Source organism: Harpia harpyja, chromosome 4 (genome assembly GCF_026419915.1).
Source record: "Harpia harpyja isolate bHarHar1 chromosome 4, bHarHar1 primary haplotype, whole genome shotgun sequence".
NCBI lineage: Eukaryota > Metazoa > Chordata > Aves > Accipitriformes > Accipitridae > Harpia > Harpia harpyja.
The window spans coordinates 80,790,413-80,814,453 of NC_068943.1; the positions used below are offsets into that span (position 1 = coordinate 80,790,413).

At 60.8% G+C, this 24,041-nt stretch overlaps 3 protein-coding genes across 3 annotated transcripts in view; all 3 read right to left on the reverse strand.

The window, feature by feature from the left end:
* EFTUD2 (elongation factor Tu GTP binding domain containing 2) overlaps positions 1-22,334 on the reverse strand; it is a 62,824-nt gene extending 40,490 nt beyond the window's left edge. The window contains exon 1 of the mRNA XM_052784985.1: positions 22,330-22,334. The gene's annotated coding sequence lies outside the window, so the exon portion shown is untranslated. The remainder of the gene's footprint in view (positions 1-22,329) is intronic.
* Positions 1,894-13,351, reverse strand: KIF18B (kinesin family member 18B). The gene is made up of 15 exons (XM_052784987.1): positions 12,970-13,351; positions 10,670-10,827; positions 10,109-10,213; positions 9,745-9,855; positions 8,040-8,237; positions 7,646-7,822; positions 7,173-7,247; positions 6,941-7,053; positions 6,510-6,630; positions 6,138-6,253; positions 5,176-5,390; positions 3,872-4,403; positions 2,990-3,085; positions 2,703-2,791; positions 1,894-2,334 (listed from the first exon to the last, which is right to left on the reverse strand). The coding sequence occupies exons 1-15, from the start codon at positions 13,283-13,285 to the stop codon at positions 2,225-2,227; spliced, it is 2,532 nt and encodes an 843-aa protein (XP_052640947.1). The 5' UTR covers positions 13,286-13,351; the 3' UTR covers positions 1,894-2,224.
* C1QL1 (complement C1q like 1) lies at positions 14,701-22,081 on the reverse strand. The gene is made up of 2 exons (XM_052784991.1): positions 21,291-22,081; positions 14,701-15,724 (listed from the first exon to the last, which is right to left on the reverse strand). The coding sequence occupies exons 1-2, from the start codon at positions 21,855-21,857 to the stop codon at positions 15,545-15,547; spliced, it is 747 nt and encodes a 248-aa protein (XP_052640951.1). The 5' UTR covers positions 21,858-22,081; the 3' UTR covers positions 14,701-15,544.
* Positions 22,335-24,041: the final 1,707 nt, after the last annotated feature.

The window sequence follows — 24,041 nt, forward strand, 5'->3', positions numbered from 1 at the left end:
TCCCTAGGTGGGGGCCAGGTGCCAGGGGCTTTTCCCAGGCAGCTGAAAGGGGCTTTGTGCAGGGCCGGAGCCAGCGCTGCCCAGCACAGCCATGGGGTGCCTTTGTGCTGGGGCACCACGCTGCCGGGAAACACGGGGGGACGGATCCAGGGGCGGTGGCAGCAATGGGCATGGGGCCACCACCGGCCCTGTCCCCTCCGAGCCACCGCATCCTGGCCACAAATTGAGGCACAGCCAGGCCTTGGGGACAGCGCAGGCAGGGGACGGGGGTGTTTTAGGGACGTAAGGGACACGCAGTGGATGCCCCAAGAGGCAGCTGGGAGGAAGCTGGGGGACAGGGGGCCCTGGGGTGCTGGTGAGGATGCTGCCGGGACAGGGATGGGGACAGGTCTCACCAGCCGGCAGCTAGATGGCAGCCGATGGCCGGGAAAGGCTCCCTGCCCGCTCGGGACAGGGACAGGCAGCCAGGCCCCACTGGGCACAGGCCACCATCGCTGGGCCACCAACAGCAGCTGGTCAGGGAGGGTTGTGGCAACAGCCGTGTCCCCATAGGTCCAATCTGTGGGGACCCAGAGCCACTTGGGGGTCATACTGGTGGGACTGGTGGCACTGAGACAGTGCTCAGGGACAACCTCTTGCTGCCACATCCCCCTTTAATCCCCAGAAGCTCCTTGTCCCCAGCCAACCCCATGTCCCCCTTGCTGTCCTGGACTGGTGTCACCAGCCACAGGCAGGGGTTTTGCCTACAGAATGACCTGGCTTGGGGCACCTACATACCCCACACGTGATGCTTGGCATCCCCAGCCTGCCAGAACAGTGACATCCCTGGGGACACATGCTGTGTGACAGCCCGTGGTGACAGGGGACCTCCATCGCTCTAGACTGCCTGAAGTCCCCTGGGGTGCACAGCCCTCGCAGGGCGGGGGGAACGGAGCGGGGGTGCGGGGGCTTCGGGGTCCTACATGAGCTGCTCCCCAGAGATTTATTTTCTCCCAGCTCCTACGCAGCCAGGATCAAAGCACAGAAAGCTGTCACTCCCAGCGGCTGCGTGGAGGCAGAGCTAGGCTCTCCCTCCTCCTCCTCCCAGGCCGCCTCTTAATGAGACAAACGAACTGGGAGCGGGCTGGAAGTTTTAATTAGAAGCTTCCAGCCTCTGAGAAGACAAAGGCGAGATCTGCCACTGTCAGGCAGGAAAGTAGGGCAGGAGGAGTCGGTGACCCTGGTCCCCATGGGACAGCAGCACGCCCAGAGCTAGGTCCACCCTTCCCATCCTGCTCCTGCCACCCTTGATCACTTCTGAGGGTGGCAACACCCTCTCCACCACTCCAGGGGTGGTGGAGGCTGCCTGCCTTCCCAGCTCCTGCTGGGCAGCCAGCCAGATGTGTCAGTACCCAGATGTGCCCTGGCATGACAGGAAAAGGGGTCACGGGGGTGTCGGGGGACAGGTGTGGTCCCTGGGTAGGGATGCTCAGAGCTCTCTGCGCCCAGACTAGGGGTTTGCAGGCAGCTGGAGTGAGGATCCCAGGGGGACAAGGAGACAGGGATGGCAGTGATGGGGTTTTAGCAGGGAGTAAGCAGCACAGGAACACTTTTGCCCCAATCACTACACAAAGCAGCAGGAGCTGGGAGGGCAGGCAGCCTCCACCACCCCTGGCCTGCACCCTGGGACACTGAGCAAGCGGCCCAGACCCCCACAGGCACAGCAAAGGGGGCAGGAGGCACCCATGGGGCCCCTATGATGATGGGAGATGGGGGGAAGCCACTATGGAGCCCACCCCCAGAAGCAAGGGCCTTTTCCAGGCCTGCAGACAAGAGCTGCTACCCAATCCCAGCTCCCTGCACGAGGGGGAGGCGAGAAGAAACAGCCACACGTCTCCCCTCGCCCCTCTGGTTTGAAACGAAAGGATTTATTAAAAGCGCGTGTTATTTCTTAGCATCACCCATCTGTTAGCACTCGACACCCTGGCGCAGATTAGAGAGGGGCTGAGAGGGAACAGCAATAATCCATCTGCTGCAAAAAATATACAGGGCTGCGCCAAGGGGGGGTAACACGCAACAGGGGACACAACCGGGACCCTGGGGGTGATGTTGGGGGTAGAAGAAGGGCTTGAGGGGAAACTTGTGGGGCTGCAGGAGGGATGGGATAGGGCTCTCAGAGAAACAAAGAAGTTTGACACCTGGGTTTGGATGTTGGGAGGGATCCTGGTCGGTGGAGCCATCAGCATTAGAGCTTCATTGGCTGGGGGGCGGGAGCAGGGGCTGTGCCGCCACTTGCCGCAAACCCTTTGGTGGTCCTCTTGCTGCCCTTCCAGGTGGAAGCGCCCGAAGGATGTTCTGAGGATGGAAGGGGGAGAGAAGCACATGAGGCAGCTCCTGGGTAAAAGCAGCAAACCCAGGTCCCCTCGTGATGGACATCCAGCCGCTGCCACCAGCTCCCTCCTCCTTTCTACCCCTCCCCAAGCACCCACCGCCCTTCCCCAGGGCTGTGGCTGCCACCAGAAAGCAGCAAACCCCAAACAGCATCTTCCACCAGCACCAAGCATCCCGACTCCCAGGTATTTCCACCCCCTGAGCTGGAATGGGGCTGGCACAACACCAGTTTGCTGCCTGTCCCAAGGCAGGGATCACTCCCGCAGCCCATCATGCTGTGGGGAGAGGGGTTCCCTAGGCACCTGGCCAGGTGTGGAGGGCACAGGGCTCACCTGGGATGCGGGAGGGCTTCACAGATCTCTGGCTGCTGCTCAGTTGGGCAACGCGGCTCTGGACCCTACCCAGGGAGGGGTAAGTGGTGCTGTGAAAGAGAAAGGGGCCATTTTAAACCCTCGAGGCTCAGGGCAGAGGCCCCCCATCATCCCCAGATGTTACAGGCAAGGTGGAGCCAACACAGGCAGGGATAGGGGCTCGAGTCCCAGAGGCGAGCACAGGCAGGAGCTGCCAATCCTTGCTGCCTGCATGGAGTGCTCTGGGGTACAGGGTGCCAGCGCCTCACCTCTCCATTTGCCTCCGCTTCTGTGCAGATGCTTTGGAGACAGAGGAGGGCTTGGGGATGGAGGAACCCCTCATGGCAAACACTGGGACACGGGATCTGCAGCCAAGGAAAAGAGGGTTAGTGCCAGGGCCAGATCCTGACCACTCACTCTCACAAGGCTGGGAGGCAACTGGGCCAACACCATCCACCTGCAGGGAACAGAAGTCACAGGAAACATGTCTGGTTTTGCAGAGGAAGATGACTGAAACAGGGGTGAATCCTCAGGGAATCTGCGCAAGTGGCAGCAGCTGCCTGGGTACTCCTGCTCCCTAAGGTGGTCGGGCCATTCCCCTGTACCTCAGTTTCCCCAGTTACCCTCTACAAGAACAATTTCCTAGAGCTATAGGAGGAGATAGGGAGACCTAAGGGTGTCCTGCATTACCAAGGGCATGCTGATCTCTGTTTTTGGCTGGTCACACAAATTCACACAGCTCTGTAAAAGCCAGAAGCTTTGAAGCACCAGCAATAAAAAAATAAAACACCCTAAAAACACCACACTGTGCAGTCCTGACCCTCGCTTCAACCTCTCTGGGAGGAGAGGCAATATCCCACCTGCTTCCCAACCAGCACATGGGGCTCCAGAAACCATGTGGAGGATGCTCCTCCATGTCCAAAGGGAAGAGGAGAAGGAGAAATAGATTTTCTTGGAATGCTTTTTATATCTTTGCAAGTGATTCACACACAAGCTTGGCCCACTGGCTGCCTGTCTGCAGGCCAAATGTCTTCTGCCCAGTCTCCCCTCTTAGCAGAGCTGCAGTGATCCACAAAGGATTCACCCAGACAGCAAGGCCATGAAGGGGGGCTCCCCAAAAACATGGGTAACCCATCCAGGGCAGCACTTACTTGGGCACAAAGGGTCTGTTCTGCTTGTTTAGCATGCTCTGAACATTGTCCCAGACAGAGAATTCAGGCATGCTGAAGGCAGCTGGCTCGGCCACGTCAGGTGAATCGCAGGCCTTGCAGATCTCGAAAGTCACATTCAGGTCATGGACGGGCAGGGCAGGCCAGGTGCAGCAGTTTTGAGCAGCTGACACTGCCAGGGGCACATGGCTTTTGGTGACTGTCAGTGTGCAGATTTTGGGGGTGCAACGCGATGGCACCGGGGAGACAGGGGGTGTCTGGGCTGCTGCTTTGAGACAGGAGGTGCCTAGGCTCTGCATCGCCCTAGGAGTCTCCGCTTTTTTCCCACATCTCTGCTGGCGTTTCATCTGCGTTTTGAGGCTGCTGGGATTTCCCGACTTCCTCTCAGACTTCCTCTTCTTCTTAACCGGGCTGGGAGCCATCGGCATGGAACTGGAGAGTGGAGTGAGCTGCTGCAAGCATTGCAGGGTGCTGCTTGTCACAGGGGTACTGGACACAGCGACAGACACCTCTACTAAAGGAGCAGAGAAGAAACAGAGTCACCTCCCTGTCTGCAGCTCCCAGACACCCCCAAACCCTGGGGCATCCCCCTCTGCCCCCCCTCACAGCTCAGCAGAGATCTGCCCAGCAAGCCCTACAGCAGCTATTTGCCAGCGGGTGTTTTCATCAAATCACGTTAAACCCAGAGGAAAAGAGCCAGCACAAATAATCCTGTGCCTTGCCAGCCTAAAGGCACCACACTGGTCCCAAAGCAAGTGTCCCGTGGCAGTGCCTGGTCTGTCCCCAGAAAACACGGTCTGCAGAGCCCACAGCTTTGCTATCAGGTTAATGTGTTGGCACTGAGGATGAGGAGGAAGAGCTCAGCCCTGGTCAGATGTAGGCTGCCAGCCGGGAGGCTGCAGCCGGGCTGACTCGGGCAAATGTACCATGGAGGAGTAAACAAGATGAGAAAAAATTACGATCAGAACTGCTGCTTTGGTCTCCTGGAGCAGAAATATCACTCACATTTAAGCTGACTTGCACACACATGCTGAGCTCCCCAGAGACAAGGGCTGCTCACGGCTCTTGCCGTGCCCCAGGCTGCCAGATATGCTGGCTAGCCTGAATCGCTATACAAAGCAAGGCTGGAACCACTCTCGGCATAATCCACTGGGCACCACATCAGGAGAAACTCATCTCCCTGCCCTATGCCCGTGGCCGGGAGCTGTCCCCCCCCCCACCGGCTCCTCTGGCACATGTCAAGACAAAGGAGAGGGGACAGCACTGTCCCAAATCCAAATCCTCACCGTCACAGCCCTGCTGCATCCTCTGGGCTGGGGTGGCCCCGCTGACCTCTGTGGGTCTGTTCAGAGACGTGGCTTGCTCCAGGTTTACATCAGCCTCCTGATGGATCAGGCGCTCCAGCTCCTCAAATTCAGAGACCATGTCAGGAGTAAGGAGGTTGGCATCCTTCAGGAGGGCATACTGCTTTTGGACAACATTCAGGATGGCAGCTACAAGCCTGGGGCACAGACAGACCCAAGAACCAGTTAGCAGGTGAGCTTGCGCCAGTGTCACCAGTAACAGAGGCTCAGCACCACCAGCATCACCTCCGAGACACCTCCTCGGGTAGGGCAGAGCCTGTTCGCAGAGTTTTGGGGGAAGAGAGGCAAACTTTGAAGCTGTGAGATACCCAAGCTGTAAATCTCTTACTGGAGAACCTGAGCTGTGAGTTGCATGTTCACCTGTTGGTTACAAGGGACCAAATGGCATCTACAGACTTTCTGCTGGGCTTCAGACACTCGTTAGCTCAGCTAGAGGCAGACAGAGATCTAGGAACACGTCAAGGCCAGTCTCCCTCAAGAGACCTTTCTAAAGAGGTTCATTCTGCCAAGATGCTTGGGGCAGAGATATCAGCAGATGGTGCCATGGGAGCCCTGCCAGGGCAGGACCTGGGGGAGCTGAAGCAGGAGGAAAGACTTCGTGGAGGTAATTTCAGGACTAACAACAAGCACTTAAGGCTCATGCAGTTGCTGTGCCTGGAAACCTTCCTTGCTGGCATTTCCAGGAGAGATTATCCCATAGGATTAGATCCCCAGGAGCCAAATCCCTTATTTTGGAGGGCAGGCAGTCATCTGCAAGCAAAGACCTGGTCCCACGTGCATCTAGACCACCCTTAGGATGGCTATGTGCAACAGGAGGCAAACAAGGCTACGTGTACAGGCAAACAAGAGGAAGCGGCATGTGGGGACAGCACAAAGACACTCACGTCCCTGGCTGGCTGCCGGACAACCCCTGTAGAAGATGGCTTGGTTTCTTCTGTTCCAGCTGGATATCTGTCTGGTGGGTTGCTCTGGGGCTGCTGGGAGGCATTTCCTCTGGAGCCTGGAGCAATTGCCCAAAAGTCCAGGATTAGCCCATATTTAAGCTGAGTTTGATCCCCAAACTCCCTGTTAGCTGGGAAGTTAAGAGGTTTTGCTAGCAATCCACAGCCCAACACATGCTGAGCCAGGACCCTGTAGACCGGCTGAGTTCCTGCCCTCTCCCAGCATGCCCAGTGTATCCCATGAGGGTATTTGAGCCCCCACCAGGCACCACTCATCATGCCAAGCCCTCCTGCGCTGTCCACCCCTTCTGTCACCTCCTTCTCCAATTCCAGCTGCAGCTGAACAGGCCATCCAGCTTCCAGCTCCTGCTGCTCTCCATCACTCTCCTTCTGAAAATCCGGGTCCAAGCATGTCTTTGGGACAGCTTCCTCCAACCTACAGAAGCCAAAGAAGCCACTGAGCCAGAGAAGATCCTCTGGGGAAGCCATCACATTGCCTAAGAAGTTTTGAGATGGATCAAACAGAAGAAGATTTGGCCTTTGCAGCCCAGCTTTGCATGCTGTGGTCCGTCAGGCTCATAACTACACCTGACCAGTAGAGATGATGGTGCACACCAGGAGAGAAGCTCATCTGCTTTCTGATGGACATCTGGGCTCTGACCAGCACTAAAACCCTGCAGACTCCTTGACACAGGGGACACCAGGAGGTCACACCAAGCTCTGTCCCTCCTCCCCACCAGCCTCACCTGAGCAGCCCCACTGTGCTCGAGCTGATGGGAGCCAGTGGTGCCAGCACCCTGTTCTCTGCCTCCTGGGCAGCATCCTCATAGGCACGGAGCTTCTCCCGCAGATCTGCCACCTGCGAGGAAGGATCATCTGTTGCTCAGACAGTTTCATGACCCCCAGGAGCTCAGAGGTCCACATCCCAAGCAAACCACAGCTAAAGACAGAGCCCTCCCCTCCCCACCAGCATCTCACCTCTGCTTTCAGCTGCTCGCAGATCACAGCGTATTTACTAACAGAGCAGTCAAAGCTGAGCACGTTGCTCTTCAGCTGCAGAGACAGGGACGAGGGAGAGGTTACAGAAGCACTGGGGCAGCACATACCCCTCTGCAATGCTGGAGCAGCACAGCTACTCAGCTTCCTCCAGTGTCCCCAGGGAGCCCCAGGGTGGCTGCACTGGGCACAATCTGCACTCAGGGGTCTGCTGCCACAGTCACAAGCCTTTTTGGGCTCTGGCCTGAGGGGCTTTAACAGAAGACTGAGCACACAGGGTTTTGCAGCTTCACTGGCTGCTTTCTGCCTGAAGCAGCATCCCCAGCGCTGGAAAACTCAAGCTGGAGAAGGGAGGCACCCACTAATCTACCCCACCATGGACCAGGCTCCTTCCCACCCATCCCCAGCAGCTCCGAAACACATAACAGATCACCACCGCAACACAAGAGCCTCACCGACAGCTTGATGTCCTTGGCCCGGCTGGCATACTTGAGCGTGTTGTAAGTGTCCTCATAGGCCAGGACGGAGGGGCTCACAGCAGCAATCATGACGGTGCGGCAGTTGCCACCAATGGAGTCCTTTAGCAAGCGCGTGAGCTTGCTGTCCCGGTACGGGATGTGGGTTTTCTTGCTCTGTACCAAGAGATCAAGGGTCTGCTCAGCTTTTGGCCCTTGGGTGCTCAGCTCTGAATCCTGTGTCACAAGGGGATGGCCACGCTCATCCCACAACACCTCTGAGCCCAGCCCAGGCTGCCGTCCTCACTGCACCAGCTAGACCATCACTTGATACCACTCACATTCACCCGCCCTGCAGAGCCAGAGCGCAGCAGGTCCACACAAACAGCATTACCTTTGCATCGGCCAGCGCGTTCATGACATTGATGAGGGCCAGCAGTGAGCGGTTGATGTTGGCACCCTCCCGGAGCCGCTCTCCCTTGGTTTTGGTGACCGAAGCTCGCTCCGAGCCTGCCAGGTCGATCAAGCTCATCTTGGCTACTTGCAGATCCCGAGTGAGGCTGCCAATGCGGTCCTGCTGCTTCAAGTAGATCTGCGAAGACAGAAGTTGGTGAGGCTGCAGCTCAACAAGGCACACGGGGTTGTTGGTTGGAGCCAGCATCACCAGTTTCAATGTTTATAAAAGGGTGGCGAAGCGGATCATGCAGGCCACCAGATCAAACAGGGGGAAAACAGGACCCTGGCATGCCAAAAAGAGAAGCCGAAAACTCGGTGATGACGTGAGTAGCAAAGCCACAGAAGGCATTCTCGCAAGAAGTGACAGAGCTACAGAAAATAATCAGCATCTTCTACACTTGGTGAGCAAGCGGGGTACAGCTGGTTGGGACCCTGAAGGGCAACATGCCAACCCAGAGTGCCGGCATGACCCAGGAAGTGCTCACGCACAGTGGCAGCCCCAGCCCAGACTCTGACTGTGGATGTTATCAGCAATCCAGACTCCAACAGCGGCTGCAAGCCCCCAGACACAGCCTTGCAGTGCCCCCAGGGTGGCATAAAGCCAGGGCTCTTGGTACCAACCATCCAGTTCCCAGCTGGTGTAGGCGAGGAGGGACACAGCCACCAAGACCCACCTGGCAGCATCACCCCATAACTTCCCCTTCTGCATCCCTGAAGATCTCCCAGGAGAAGCAAATGCTTCCCCCACCATCCTATAACACCCTCAATGCCCCAGGAGGAACTCCTGCAAGGACTAGAGGTGCCATGGAGATGCTGGAGGCCCGTAACCGGTCTTGCATCCTCACCAGACCGCAGTTCGCCTGCCAGGAGGCAGAGCCAGCAGCGGGAAGGGCAGATTTCCAGCACAGCTAATGGATTCACGGCAGGCAGGAATCCAGCACCCACCGACAAGCCCAGCTGGGAAGCCGCCTGGGAAAGCATCCAGACACCTGGACTTCCCCCCTGCAAGCAGCAACGGGCAAGGCACCAGGTTCAGACTGAAATTACAGTCAGAGCCCTCCGTCTCCCCATGCAGCCGTGATGGCCCTGCTAATTCGGGGAAGGGCCTGGCTGGAATTGAAATCAACTGGCAGCTTTGCATAGGAGAGCACTGAGAAACCAGGAAGCAAATTTAGAGCCCCCAGGGGAGTGTAATTCCCAGTTTAGTGCCAAGGGGGACACGACAACGGAGGAGACAGCGTGCCCGCAGCACCTGGGGGAGGCACAAGCATGAGCCAGCAATAAACGTCCCCCTTTGCTCTGGGTCAGGTTTTAGGTATGGCTCCCACATGCTAAGTCGACAAGAGTCAAAAGCACAAAGTGAAACTTCAGCCCTTGGGACATGTAACACCAAGCTGGGAGTATGGGGCTGTCTGGGAGACATGGCCACCAGCATGACCAGTACGTGCTGTCCTGCTACAGTGCTGGCTAGTGGCCTGCCCAGCCCTGTACCTCCCTTTTCGGCACCACAATCACTCCGATTTTCCCTTTGGCACACCAGGAGCAGTGGCAGGAACCCCGAGATGTCAGTCCTGGCATGAGATTGCTCCCTAGCCCCCTTTTCCGCACAAATCTCAAGCGATACTGCAACCACCAGCCCTCACCTGGAAGACAGCGTGTGAGCGGGAGGAGGTGGCATTGGCATTGGTGGGATGCTGCGTCCGGTTCTTGTTGCCATTGGCCAACATCTCCAGGAGCTGTTCTGCTGATGTGGGCTGGGAGGGAACATGCAGAGGGCAGGCATCAGCACACCCCGTATGCAGGCACCAAGCAGCCACAGCGACTTAGGTTGGGGCATCCTGCAGCTCTGCAGGGCTCATTTCAGCTCAGGGTCACATTTGCTGCCAGCCAGGAGCCATGCAGATAGCAGCCCTGTGTCTTCACACCCTTCCATGTCCCCCAGCATTTGCTTTCAGAACTGGTGTAGTTGCAGCATTGCCCAGACCTTGTGCCCATTTTTATACCCACCTGGTGGAAGGATAGACCCTGAACTACGAATCCTTTCTCGGGATCCTCCCGGATGGCCAGAGGGCCCTTGGGTTCCAACAGGTCGTGAATCTGTTCGTTGTACACCTGAAGCGGAGAACTCAGTGTAAGGCTGAGGTTTGGTTCCCGAGCAGGGAGAGGAGCTTTGTACCCCAGGGTCACGCACAACCCGGTGTCCCCTCCAACATCACCTCCGGGACCTCATTACACCAAGAGCGGCTGACAGTGCTCTAAATGCAGAGGACAGCTCGGGAGGGCTTTATGGGCAAGTCACTGTGCCACCACTCCTCTAAAGCCCTTTCAGCTAGCAAGCCCTCATTGCTGTGTGGACCACAGCGAGGAAGAGAAAATTCCACGACTCCAGATGGGACAAACCAGCAGCACCAGTTCACCAGACTGGGCGGGTGAGCCTGCTTCCAGTCGGGCTCTAGGGCTGCGCTGGGCACACCAGGCAGAGCTGACAGCGCAGCAGGTACCCCGAACATGGCACTACAGGGTCCAGATCAACCAGGCAGGAGGGGGCATGGCTCAACCCCAGCATACCTCCTGGTAGGAGACTAGGACCTCATAGCTCTTCTCCTCCTCTCTGGCCTCAATCCTCCTGTACAACTCCACCATGGTGAGGTACATGATGCCGGGGCTTTTCTCCAAGCCCAGCATGGTGTAGGTTTTTCCTGCTCCAGTCGCACCGTAGGCAAACACTGTGAGGAGAAAGGGTGGACGGTTGAAACAATTGTTAATTAACAGGAGCGGAGTAACGTCCACTCCTTGCCGGAGAGGAGAGCTTCCCACAGAAACCCCTGTGGTGGAGGTCGCTCGCAGGCTTTGCGGAGACGAGGCAAAGCTAATTACCCTCTGCACTAGCCATGCTATCCTTCAATGCAATTTTTTTTCCTCATTTCAGCCTAATTTAGCAGAGACAGAATGAGTCCCCAAACCATCACCTGCTTAGATGCTCAAGTCACCCCCGAACCTTCCCTTTAACAAGCCAAGCAGTCCCATTCCCATCTCTCACCAGAAAGTGCTTCTTGTAATTCATCTCATTTTTCCCCCCTATCTTTCAACACCCTCTTTGAAGCACCACCATCAGAGCAGGACACACTAATCTAGAGAGCCTCAGCCCTTCTCCCCATTAGCAGCACTCGGTGCTTCATGACTCTCATTTGATGATCCTAGAGTTATTTTATGCAGATAGAGACACGAGACATGCCTGCCAGGTGGGCACTGTGACAGAGGCAGCCTTCAGCGGCTCGCAGAGCACACCAGAGAGCCAGGAATAGCATCCCCAGTCCCAGTGCCCAGCCCATGATTAGACAGGAGAGCGGTTGTCTTCCGCTCGGTGCCTGCCTCACAGAAGTGATATGCTCGTTAAGCCGCTCGTCTGCTGACAGCCTGTGAACGGCACGGAGGTCTGTGGTGTCAGATGAGGAGCTTTTAGACCCAGCTTTACGGAGCTGCCAGCCTGGGAGATGCTCACGAGGGCATGGCAACCCCCAAAGCACCCCAAGACATGTCTGCTTCACCCCAGATCCCGTTCTGAAACTCAGCATCCTCTCAAAGTTCTGCCTATCACGGCAATTCGAGCTGGGAAGGCAAAACCAAGGTGCTCTTTGTGCCACAGGATCCACCTGATTTCTTCCCATCCTTCCCACCCCAGGAGAGCAGAGAACAAGTGACCCTCATCCCTCAAAATGCCTGGAAAGCATCTGCCCAGCCTCATTTTCTATCCCAACACCCACCTCCATCCTCTACATCACATGTCCTGCAGTGCCAAGCACTATTGCGGCCCCCCAGTATCACAGAACTGCCCAGGCTGAGAGGGACATGGAGAGACCGTCTGGTCCAAGCTCTCGTAGGAAAGAGAGCCTGGATGAGATCATCTCACACCTTGTCCAGTGGCATCTTGAACACCTTCAGCCATGGGGACTCTGCTACATCCCTGCGGAGGTTGTTCCAGTGAATGTTCTCACCGTAAAATATGTCTGTCTTACACTGAGATGAAACCTCTCCAGATGCAACATGTACCTGTTGCCCCTTGTCTTCTTGTGACCAGAGAGCCTCCACCCTCTCTGTAGCTGCCCTTTAAGTACTCAAAAACTGATGAGGTTCCCCCCATGTCTTCTCCAAGGAGAAGAGACCCAACTCCTTCAGTCTTTTCTCCTAGGGCAGGCTTTCCAGCCCTCGGATCATCTCCATGGCCCTCCTTTGGAAAGTCTCTATTCTGTCCACATCCTTCTTGTCTTGCGGGCACCAAAGCTGGACACAGCACTGGGTGGGATGATCACATCTCCATCTGAGCTAGAAACGCCCCTGTGGATGCAGCCCCAGATCCAACTTGCCTTTGCTGCTGCCGCAGTGCGCTGCTGACTCCCATTCAGGTCATTGTCCACCAGGACCCCCAGGTCCCTCCCAGCAAGGCTGCTCCCCAGCCACACAGATCCCAGCCTGTACTGGGCTCCTGAGTTACCCCACCCCAAGTGCAAGACTTTGCACTCATCTGTGTTAATCTTCACGCTTTTCTTGCTCACCTGCTTTTTTTTTTTTTTTTTCCTGTGATTCTATAAGAGCACTGCATGTTTTGCTTCCCCTCACTTACCTACCAAGATTAGATGACATTTCCATGTCCGGATCGTCCCTGTCCTGATCACACTTGCAATCGCCCCAGCTTGTTGCCACCAACAAGTTTGAGGCTACATGTTTTTGCATTGCTGTTTTGTCCCCCCCATCTCCCCAGCTGCCTGGGGGCTTCCAAAATAAATCTGTGGCTCCACTGAGCCCACCCAGCCCAGGAGCAGATGGGACAGGAGCTCCTGCAAGGATTGAAGTCATTTGCCGGGTCTTACCGGAGCAGTTGTAGCCATTGAGGATGCTGTCCAACATCTCGCAGGTGGTGTGCTGGAACACCTCCTCCTGCGTGGCCCCCTCCCCGAAAACCCGGTCAAAGACAAACTTCAGGTCCTTGCCCTGCTGCTTGGGCCTGTGGGTGGGCAGCATGCTGCTGGGGGGGCCACTGTGCTCCTCAGGGTCAAAGACGAGGATGCGCTGGCTGACAACGCGCAGGATGCGGTGCACGGCCTGCTCTTGCTCGCGGGGGCCAGGGGGCCGCACGCGCACCATGACAGCCACGGTGCCCTCCTCGGGTGGGGGGGCCAGCGCCATGGGGACAGGGGGAGCTGGGGTAGGGGCACGGTGATGGCTGGAGAACACAGCTCAAGGCTCGAACATCCCAGGGGTCTCAGGCACTCTGGGGGAGGGAGGGGAATGTGTCAGCTGGGGGGTGAAGTGGTGGAGGGGGAGCCTGAGGCTGGGCAAGGACTCCCACCCCAACCCCTGCTCCCACCCCCTCCCTGTCCTAAACCCCACTGGTGCCCCTATAGCCGTCCTTATATATATATATATAGCCCCCCAACCAGCCCTACATTCCCCTTCAGGCCCCTATAGCCCCCCCCAGCCATCCTCCCCACTCTCAAGCCCCCATAGCCCCCTCTCACAGCCCTGCTCCCCCCCTTCAGGCCCCCAAAGCCCCTCCTCACAGCTCTACCTCCTCCCCTTCAGGCCCCCCCAGCCATACTCCCCCTTCACACCCCTACAGCCCCCTATACCGCCTCCCCCCGAACACTGCACCACTCCCCCAGCCCCTATAGATGCTCCCCAGCCCTATCTCCCCCTCCTGGCCCCTGTAGCCCCCACCCCGGGCCCCTAAATCCGCCCCTACATCTTTCCCTCAACGCCCTTAACGCCACTCACGCGCCTCTCCCGCCGCTCCGCTCTCAAACGTTCCGAGAGGCCCCGCCCCAAATGCTGATTGGCTGCTCGTCCCGCCTCCCTCCCTATTGGCTCCCCGCCCGCGCCACGTGTCCCACCCGCCCGCGCTGTGCCCTATGGGAGTTGTAGTCGTTTCCCCCCCCGTACACTGGGCTGGCCGCCATCTTTCTCCCCCTGCCCCATCCCCATCCCCATCCCTGCTGCGGCTACCGGGCCGGGGCGGCCCCTGAGGCGGGGAGAACCGGCGGCCCAAGCGCTGTCTAGCGGAGAGAGCCCAGCCGAGGGCCCAGGGGCCTTAATGGCAGCCTTCTCCTCACAGATCAGAGCTGACAGCCCCAGCCCCAACAAGCCCCCGCTGCCCGGCCGCTGCCTCATCCCCGTTAATTAGCGTTGAGAAACGAGCACCGGGGACCAGCTGGGGCCTGGGGCGGGACAGCCACCCCCGCACCCCGTCCCCAGGGCCGCCCACGCGTCCCCAACGGCTCCTTGTCCTCTGACCCCAGCGCAGCCGCTCAGGAGGCGGCCGGTGGCCCCGGGCCCCCGCTGTCACCTCTAATTGGGACACATCCTGCCCGCGCCGAGGCAGCGGTGATGGGTGCGCGTGCCGGAGGGTCCCCACGGCTCTGCGTGGCCTGACCGCATCCCACCCCCCTCTTGCAGTGGGGACACCATGTCCCTGAGGGGACACCCGCCCATGGGCCCACCTGGGCTTTGGGGACAGGGACATGGCGGTGGCGGCATCTCCAGCGTCCCCACTGGAGGTGGCCGAGGGGACACCAGCGCTTGCTGGGCCGATTTGGGGAGCCAAGCGGGGTCGGTTGTGTTGGAGTTGGCAGGAGGACCCCGTCCCCAGGGTGGGGGACATAGGCTCTGCCCCACGCGGGGACACAGACAGCAGACGGGGAGAGGTCACAGCTCTGCTTTACCATGGAGTCGCCCCGGGGTCGGGCAGCAAGGCATCTCCCCCCCCCGGCCCCAGCACAGCCCCCCAGCACGGGGCTGGCCGGAGATGTGGCGGGGGGGGGGCCACCCGTATAGACATCTGCGCGTCCTGTACATATATACACGCTGGCGGGGACCCGCCGGCCCCCGGCATCGCCCTGGGTGTGGGGAGGCAGCGGGGAGCGGGGTGCCATGGGGCCAAGTGGGGTGCGCATCCAGGGGATGGGGGTGTAGTGGGGCAGCGCAGGGGGGGTCCCCCAGCCTCTTGCTGACCCCCAGCCCCCTGCAGCCCCGAATTAGCAGCCATGGGGTGAGCTAATGGGAAAGGGGGGCGTTGGGGCACCGTAGATCGCCTGGACCACCGCGGGGGGGATGCCATGGGGCTGGACCGCGGCAGAGGGATGCCGCGGGGCTGGACGGTAGCAAGGGGAGGCTATAGGGCTGGGCAGCAGTGGGGGGATGCCGTGGGGCTGGACGGCAGCAGGGGGGTGCTGTGGGGCTGGACGGTCATTGGGGGGATGCTGTGGGGCTGGATGGCAGCAGGGAGCTGAACCACAGCAAAGGGATGCCGTGGGGCTGGGTGGTTATTGGAGGACACGGTGCAGGGGTGCCGTGGGGCTGCACGGCTGCGGGGGGATGCTGTGGGGCTGGACAGCAGTAGGGGGATGCCATGGGGCTGAAGGGCCGTGGGGCGATGCCGTGGGTCCAGGCTCAGTCCGAGTAGATGATGAAGCCGGAGAAGGTGCTGTACTTGTTGTTGTTGCCGCCGTGGGCTTTGCCCCCGTCCAGCTTGATGAAGACCTCATCCCCCGCGTCCAGGTGCAGGATGACGCTGTTGCTGGCGTAGTCGTAGTTCTGGTCGGCATCCTGCGCGATAGCGCTGGCCCGCACCTGCGCAGGGGACACCCACGTTACCCGGCTCAGGGGACAGCTCAGCCCTCGGATCCCACGGGACACCCAGAGTCCCAAATCACCCACAGCCAGGGAGACCACCCGCCAGCTCCAGGATAGCATGGGGTGCCCTGGATCCCCGCCCATGGGTGAATGGGTCCTGGATGCAGGTGGCTTCTCTCAGCATCACCCAGAGGCTCCCCCTGACCTGGTAGGCTCAGATGTGGGACCACAGCTCAGATGTGGGACTACAGCACTGGGTTCAGGTGTGGGACCACGGCTCAGACACAGGACCACAGCTCTGGGTTTGGATGGGGGACCATGGCACGGACATGGGATCATGGCTCCCAATTCAGATGCAGGACCACGGCTCAGACACGCAACCCCATCTCTGGATTCAGATGTACGATGATGGCTCAGACATGGGACCCTGACTCCAGGTTTGTATGCAGGACCGTGGCTCAGACATGGGACCACGGTTCAGACACAGGACCCTGCCTCCCAACTGGAGTGCAGGACCATGCCTCAGACACGGGACCATGGCTCCGGATTCAGACACGGGACCAGGGCTCCGGATTCAGACAGAGGACCATGGCTCAGACACAGGACCCCATCTCCAGAGTCAGATGTGGGACCACAGCTCCAACGTGGGAGCCCAACTCCAGGTTCAGATGCAGGACCACGGCTCAGACATGGGACCTCATCTCTGGATTTGGATACGGGACCACAGCTCAGACCCTGGACCCTGACTTGGTTCAGATGCAGGACCACGGCTCAGACCCGGGATCCTGGCTCTGGATTTGGATACAGCACCACGGCACAGGCACAGGACCCCATCTCCCGATTCGGATGCAGGACTCCAACTCAGACACAGGACTCCATCTCCCAGCCCAGCCCCGAACCAACTTGATGAACCCAGCACATCCCCACACATCTTCCCATGAGCTTCACAGCAGCCATGAGCCTGTGGGAAGGGCTGAGCCGCCTGAGCTCAAATCTCCCAAAACCAAGCCTCGCTGCTCACCCAAATCCCTACCCGCTGCAGGGCTGGATGCTCCCCCCAGTAAACATTTCCTCAGTGCCGGAGGACAAGGCTGGGAGGTGCCGGCAGAGCCGGAGGTGCCGTAACTGCCTGGAAAAGAAGCTCTATGGCTGGAGCCTGCTGCCGCTGCAGAATTATTTGGGTAATCAAATCCATGCTGGCGCCTTGCAGGGAGATCGCGTGGTGCTGGGTGACAGTGACAAGCCGGCAGGTAAAATCCCAAGTGAAATGCAAAAGTGATGCACTGGGGAGAAGATGCTCCTAATTACAACTGACAAGAATGGGCTTTTAATTGGCTCACGCTGGGCAGGGAGGCACCGCCAAGCAGCTGAGGGGTCCCAGAGCTGGTGGGGGAAGGAGGGGTGTCCCCATGCATTCCTGTCCTTTGCCACCAGAACAGGGGGCCCAGGGGTCCCCTCCTCCTCGGGAATGTAGTTGCATCTCCCTGAGCCCACAGACAGCCTGCGATGGCGTGGTCAGACACTGTTAACTCTGGAACCTACTGATGGCCCAGCAGGCAGTCCCATAGGGCTTGCTCTCACCCATGGGCAGTCCCATAGGGCTTGCTCTCACCCATGAAGCCACATCCCTCACGCCATCACCAACAGTGTCGCCTCATTAAAAGTCACCCTCTGTCTACCCCACCACCACAAGGGTCCCTGTCCCCAGGGTGGGGACATGGTGAATCACAGTCAGTCACAGTGTCCCAGTCTCCAGGGAATGCTGCCTCGCCTGGGGTTGTGCTGAGGAAGAGGAGGGGGGGAAGAAACAGGAGGGAAGGAGAACCAGGAAAAGCTGTTTGGCACTGGGCTCTGCTGCCATCGCCCCCCCCCACTGCAGCCAGAGCCGCCTGGTGCCATCCATCTTCCCTCGTTAAGGAGCCACCTCGTCACCACGCACCCGCCAGCCCTTCGCACTAACCAGGGAAGATAAATGGCAGCGCCAGGTCTGGGTTGAGCTGCTCCCGGCACCGCAGTGGCAGAGAAGGTGGGGGCTGCCACTACATCCCCCCCGTGATGGCCTCATCTCACTCATCCTGCTCCGTGCCTCAGTTTCCCCATGCTGCTGCCAGGCGCAGCCCCTGCAGGTGGGAACCATGAGGGGGACACGGTCCGGGGCCCCGGTGGCTGGCTCTGTTGCAGCCGCTGTCACTGACACCAGTGACATCGCTGGGGTGGTGTCACCAGCCCTGGGGACACTGTGAGATGGGGATGGTCCCCAATGTGGCCGGCTGTGCCCAAGGGCCTGGGTTTGTCAGGGGGACGGGGCAGCAGGGTGCTCCCATGCCTAGGCTGAGCCGCTCACAGTGACAGTTGGCACTTTGGGGACACCACGTGCCCCACACGTCCCAGCCACTGTGGTCACCACGGCCCAGGATGCCCAAGGCATGGCAGCGGGTGCCCCCCCCCAGACCCCTGGGTGCAGCAGTGGTGCCCCCCAGGACTTCTGGGCCTGACGGCGAGTGGCCCTCCAGGACCCCCAGGTGCAGCGGCAGGTCCCCCCCAGGATGCCCTGGGCACGACAGTGGGTGCTCCCCCAGGACCTCCAGGCACAGAGGTGGGTGCCCCCCCAGGACAGTTGGGCACAGTGACAGATGCCCCCCAGGACCCCCAGACATGGTGGTGGGTGCCCCCCCAGCACCCCTGGACACAGCAGCGGGTGCCCTCACAGACCCCCTGATCATAGCAGTGGGTGCCCCCCCAAGGACGCCCAGACACGATGGCAGGTGCCTCCCCAGCATCCCTGGGTGCAGCAGCAGGTGCCCCCCCAGGACCCCTGGGCACAGCAGTGGGTGCCCCGCAGGGACCCTCGGGTGCAGTAGCACGTGCACCCCAAGGACCCCTCAGTGCAGCCTTGTGTCCCCACAGACAGGGTCCCTTGGGAACTGTCCCCAGGCCCCCACCCACGGGGACCCCCCTGGGGCTGTGTCCCTCCCCAAGCTGTGGCACGGCCACACACTCCTTCGGCCCTCACCCTGCCATGGGGACCCCCACCACAGGGACCCCAAAACCGCCCCGGCCATCCATCCAGCATCTCCCCCCATCCCGCTGCCCGATTCGCCTCCTCTGTAGGCTAATACAAATAAGAATAATTAATGCTAATTAACCACCAGGAGCAGCTCCCTCCCAGAGCCCGGGCTCCCCTGGCTCTCATTAACTCCAGCCCTGATGCAGCGGTGAGTGGCTGCGCCCAAAACTGGCAGCACCCAGAGGAAAGTGGGGGGTCAGAGGGGCCCCCCCAAGTTATAATTCCCTCAGACAATGCCGAGATCGACCCTTATCTTTCGGGACCGCCCCCTGGCCCCCCCGCCCTCCCCAGCCTTGCCAGGGACGGGGTATTTTTGGCAACAAAACCCTAGTTAGCCCCAGTTTTTAATTATTTGGGGCATTTCTGGGGTACCTTTTTTAAACTCTCCCGCCAGTGCCAGCCCGCTGAAGCACTCCCCTGCCTCCCGAGCCACTTCTTTATAAATATTGGAGTGGCGATACCGCGTTAGTAATTAACCACCGGTTAATTAGGCTGCATCGCGCGCCCGACCGAGCGCGGTTCCTCTCGATGAGGGGCTCCGTATCTTCTGGAAATTCATCCGGTAGCGCCTGGGTGCATGGATCCCCCACTGAGCCGGGGGGGGGTGTCGGAGCTCAGTGGGGGGCAGGAGGAGGCAGAAAGGTTTGGGGGGGTCCCTAAAAATATTTTGGGGGAGGAAAAAGGGGGTGAGGTGGTTTTTGGGGGATGCTCAGTCCAGAGTTACATGGATGCTGCTTGGGTGAAAGAGTCGGTGGTGCCAAGCATCACTGGGACCTCCCCCAAATTTGGGACTGGGGGGAGAAAGAGAGACAAAAATATCCCCAATAAAAGAAAATTTAAACTGTTCGGATGGAGAAAAAATGCCAAGCGGCTCCTGCCCCCGCTGCGCTCCTGGCTCAGAGGTTTTTGGAGCTGAGGGGTGAAGCGTGGTGGCCGTGCCATGACTCCCACTTTCCCCCCCACCCTGGCTTTTTGGGGGGTTGATAACTCAGTTTTGGGTTAATTTGGTGTCATCTGTCCTTGGGACGGGATGCACTGTGGGGCTTGGTGCCAGGAGAAAATGATGGGAAGTGGGAGCGGGGCAGGATGAATCCTGGTGAGGACGCCGGCCACGGTGACACCCAAGGGAATTGAGCTCGGGTGACATTTAGGGGGTCATGGCCACATCTTGTGCCTCAAGTCGTGGCCGGGGGGGGCACATAGTGTGGGAAAGGGGCAGCATTTTGGGCATCACCCAAAAACTGCGGGGATGGAGAGGCTGCATCTCTGGGTTGGGAGGATTTTTGGATGGATGGGGTCTGGGAGGGATACCAGAGCAGGGTGGGGGACAGGGACAGAGCCAACCTCGGGGTGTGTCCCCCTCATGGTGTCCCCATGCAGCCTGGCCGGGGATGGGGACATCTCTCCTGACACAGCAGCAGCAGAGCCAGCCCTGGGCTGGGAGTGCAGCACCCCAAAAGCAGGGCAGGCACTACCCCCATCCAGGCCACCGCAGGCACTGTCCCCTGTGGAGGAGCCCTGTCCCCCCGGGAAGTCCCAGCAGGGATGCTGACATGGCTGGGGAGGGCAGGGCACCCTGGGGACACAGCAGGGACACCCCAAGGCACCCTGAAGGCACAGCAGGGCATGTCTCCGGGACCAAGGAAAGGACTGAGGGGACCCTTGGGGACACATCAGGGCAGCATGGCTACAGCGGCAGACCATGTCCCCAGCACTGGGAGAGGAATGGGGCACCCCGGGGAGCATCTCCAGGGATGGGAGAAGGATGGAGCACCCAAGGGATGCACCCAGAGCCATCACTGTCACCAGGAGAAGGATGGGACACCCTGGGGGATCATCTCCGGGGATGGGAGAAGGATGGGGCACCCCAGGGATGCAGCTCTGGAGCTGGGAGCAGGACAGGGCACCCCAGGGATGCACCCAGAGCCCATCGTCGCTACTGGAAGAAGGATGGAGCATCCTGAGGATGCATCTCTGGAGCTGGGAGAAGGACAGGGCACCCCAGGGGTGCATCTCCATGACCAGGAGAAGGATGGGGCACCCCAGGGACACATCCAGAGCCCATCATCAGTACCGGGAGAAGGATAGAGCACCCTAGGGCTGCATCTCTGGGGCCAAGAGGACAGGGCACTCCAGGGGTGCATCTCCACGGCTGGGAGAAGGATGTGGCACCCCAGGGATGCACCTAGAGCCCATCATTGCCACCGGCAGAAGGATGTGGCACCCTGGGGATGCATCCCTGGGGCTGGGAAAAGGATGGGGCACGCCGGGAAAGCACCCAGAGCCCGTCATCAGCACCGGGAGAAGAATGCGGCATCCTGAGGGTTCACCTCTGGGGCCAGAAGAAGGATGGAGCACCCTGGGGGTACATCCCTGGGGCCGGGAAAAGGATGTGGCACCCTGAGGAAGCACCCAGCACCCTTCTCCGGTGCTTGGGGGGCAGCGACAGCTCCCGTCCCCGCGGCGGGGCTGGTAGCCGGGATGGCCAGCCCTTACCTGACCATTCTTGCAGAGGTCGGCCCACATGCTGGTGCCATCGCCGCCGCGCATGAGGACATGGTAGGTGAAGAAGTAGGTGCCAGGGATGGCGCAGGTGAACTTGCCGGAGGCAGCGTCGTAGCTGTTGCCCAGGTTGGTGACCACGTCGTCGAACTTGAGGACCTCGTAGCCCTCGTGGGGGTTCTTGAGGCCGGCGTAGAAGGCGACGCGTGGCACCGTGCTATAGGTAGCCGCGCTTACCGCACCTGTAGCCCCCGGTCCCGGTAATCCCGGGGGTCCCGGTCGTCCCGCTTCACCCCGCGCCCCCGCCGGTCCCGGGGGTCCCGGTTCTCCCGGCGGTCCCGGGGGTCCCGGTTTCCCCGGTCGCCCCGGTTTGCCTTGGGGACCTTGCACCAGGGTGGAGGGCGGCAGGAGGGGGCCGCGTTCGGCCGGTTGCGGGGGGGGCGCGGCGGCGGGGCCGTAGGGCTCGCAGACCATACGGCAGGTCCCCAGCATCTCGTACCGGCCGTCGGTACCGGCGGAGCTCACCAGCACCGGGATGAGCACCACCAGCACCAGCACCATCACCACCCCCGCCGCGGCCGCCAGTAAAGTTTTCCGGCTGAGCCGCCGCCCGGCCGGGGCGCGTTGTCGCCCGGGGGTGGGAATGGTGCCGGTGGGGGGGAGCAGGGCGGCGGCGGCGGCGGGGGTGGGGGGGGGGCTCGGGGGTGGCGGCGGCGGTGGCCGCTCCGCTGCGCTCCGCTGGCTCCGGTGCGCCCCGCTCCCGCCCAGGCCACGCCCACCCGCCCGGGTCACGCCCACCCGCCCGGGTCACGCCCACCGACACGCCCACTCCCCTCCCCGGGTCCGCCTAGCGACACGCCTAGTCCCGCCCCTGGGCACGCCCACGCATCGCGCTGGGCGGGGAGACACGCCCACCCCTCCTCTGACACGCCCACCCCTGCAGCCCCCGCCCCCCCCCGCCTCCCCGCCCCCCCCCCGGCCCCGGTGCCGCCCGCGCCCGCCCCACCCGTGACCCCCGGTTTCTCCGTGGGACCCCGGTCCCGCCGGCCCCGGCTGCCCCCCTAGGGCCCCCCCACCGCTGGGGACCCCTCCGTGGCCCCCTCGCCGTCCACGCGTGGACAGTCCCCTCGTGGCCAGCCCGAGACCCGCCCTGTCCCCACGGGGCGCAGGCGACGCCACCTCCGTCCCCGAGCACCCGGCGGCCACGTCCCCGCGTGGTCTGGAGCTCCATCACCTCCGTGCCCAGGAGCCGGTGGCCACATCCCCGGAGCTGGGGACACCCCTGGCACCTGGCACCTGTGTCCCCACAGGGGCAAACCCACGGCGGACGGTCCCCGGAGCATCCCCAGGGCCCTTGCCTCCTCCCTGCCTCAGTTTCCCCTCCCGCAGGGGCTTGGCTCTGAGGGGACCCGCACTTTGGGACAGCCCGGGTGACACGTGGCCAAGCACCCACCACCCAGGAGCACCCATCGGTGTCAACCGTGGGGTCGCGTGACAGGATGCCACTGTCGGTGGCAAAGGTCACGGTGACATCGGGGCACCCACAGGTGCCACCACGGGGACAGCCAGGCCACGCTAAAGGGGGACAGCCACGCGAAAGAGCTGTCCCCAGGGGGCTGAGCACCGGCGGGCTCGTGACACAGGGACACGCGGCTGCGCCCGCTCCGTCGCCTGCCATCTCCATCAGCCTCGGCGGGGACAGCAGGACGCGATGGCAAGTGACAGCCGCCGCCAGCGCCGGGGGTTAGCGAAGGACGCGGGGCCGGGGGGGGGACATGCAGCAGGGACGGGGGGTAGGACACACAGGCGTAGAGCAGCCTGGGGGCTGCTCCCAGTGCCGCCCGCTGCAGCGGTTTGGTGGCCCTGGGTGATGACACCAAGGTGGCATCAAACCTGGTGGCACCTATGGGGTCCATGGCATCATTGCCCCCCCCCAAAAAAACCCACTCTGGGGGCATGTCCCCTTCCAGTGCCACACCCGTGCAGTGTCCCCAAACCCCAGTGGACACACGGGGGACAGACCCCAGCCCCCCAACCCAAAAGAGGAGGGGACCAAGGGGACACTTGGCAGCCCATCGATCGCCCCTGCGTCTCCCCCCAGCTCCCGCAGAGGCTTTAATTTAATCAGCGTGCAAAAATCAATTAGTCAGCTTTAAGGAGGCAATTATTCCTGGGGGCTTAACGAGGCTTGGGGAGGCAGAGTATTTTGGGGTGGGGGTGCTGCCAGTCCTGCATGTCCCCCCAAGCTCTCACTGTCATGTCACCGGCTGCTTCCCTGGCTCTTTTCTCCATCGTTGTGTCCCCCCCCACTCCTTGTTATCTTTGTTTTTTAACGAGTGCCTAAAAATACGCCTCACCGAGGTCACGGGCTGCGTGAGTCACCCACCGGCACGGTGCTGCGGTGGCCTGGGTGGGCAGTGGGCTCTGTGTGGGGAAGCGGTGGCCGTGGTGGGGACACGGTGGGGGGGTACAGGCACGCCCCGGTTCCATCAGGGCACTCGTCTCACCTGGAGGGCCAGGGGACATCCTTGTGGTGGGGCCACAGCCCCAGGTCACCTTGTTGCCACAGGCCATTGTGTCTCCATGGCATGGCCACCACCCCAGGCCACCTCACCACCATGGGCCACCATGTCCCCATGGCATGGCCACCACCCCAGGCCACCTCAGGACCATGAGCCACCATGTCCCCATGGCATGGCCACCACTCCAGGTCACGTCACCAGCCTGGGTCACCTTGTCCGCATG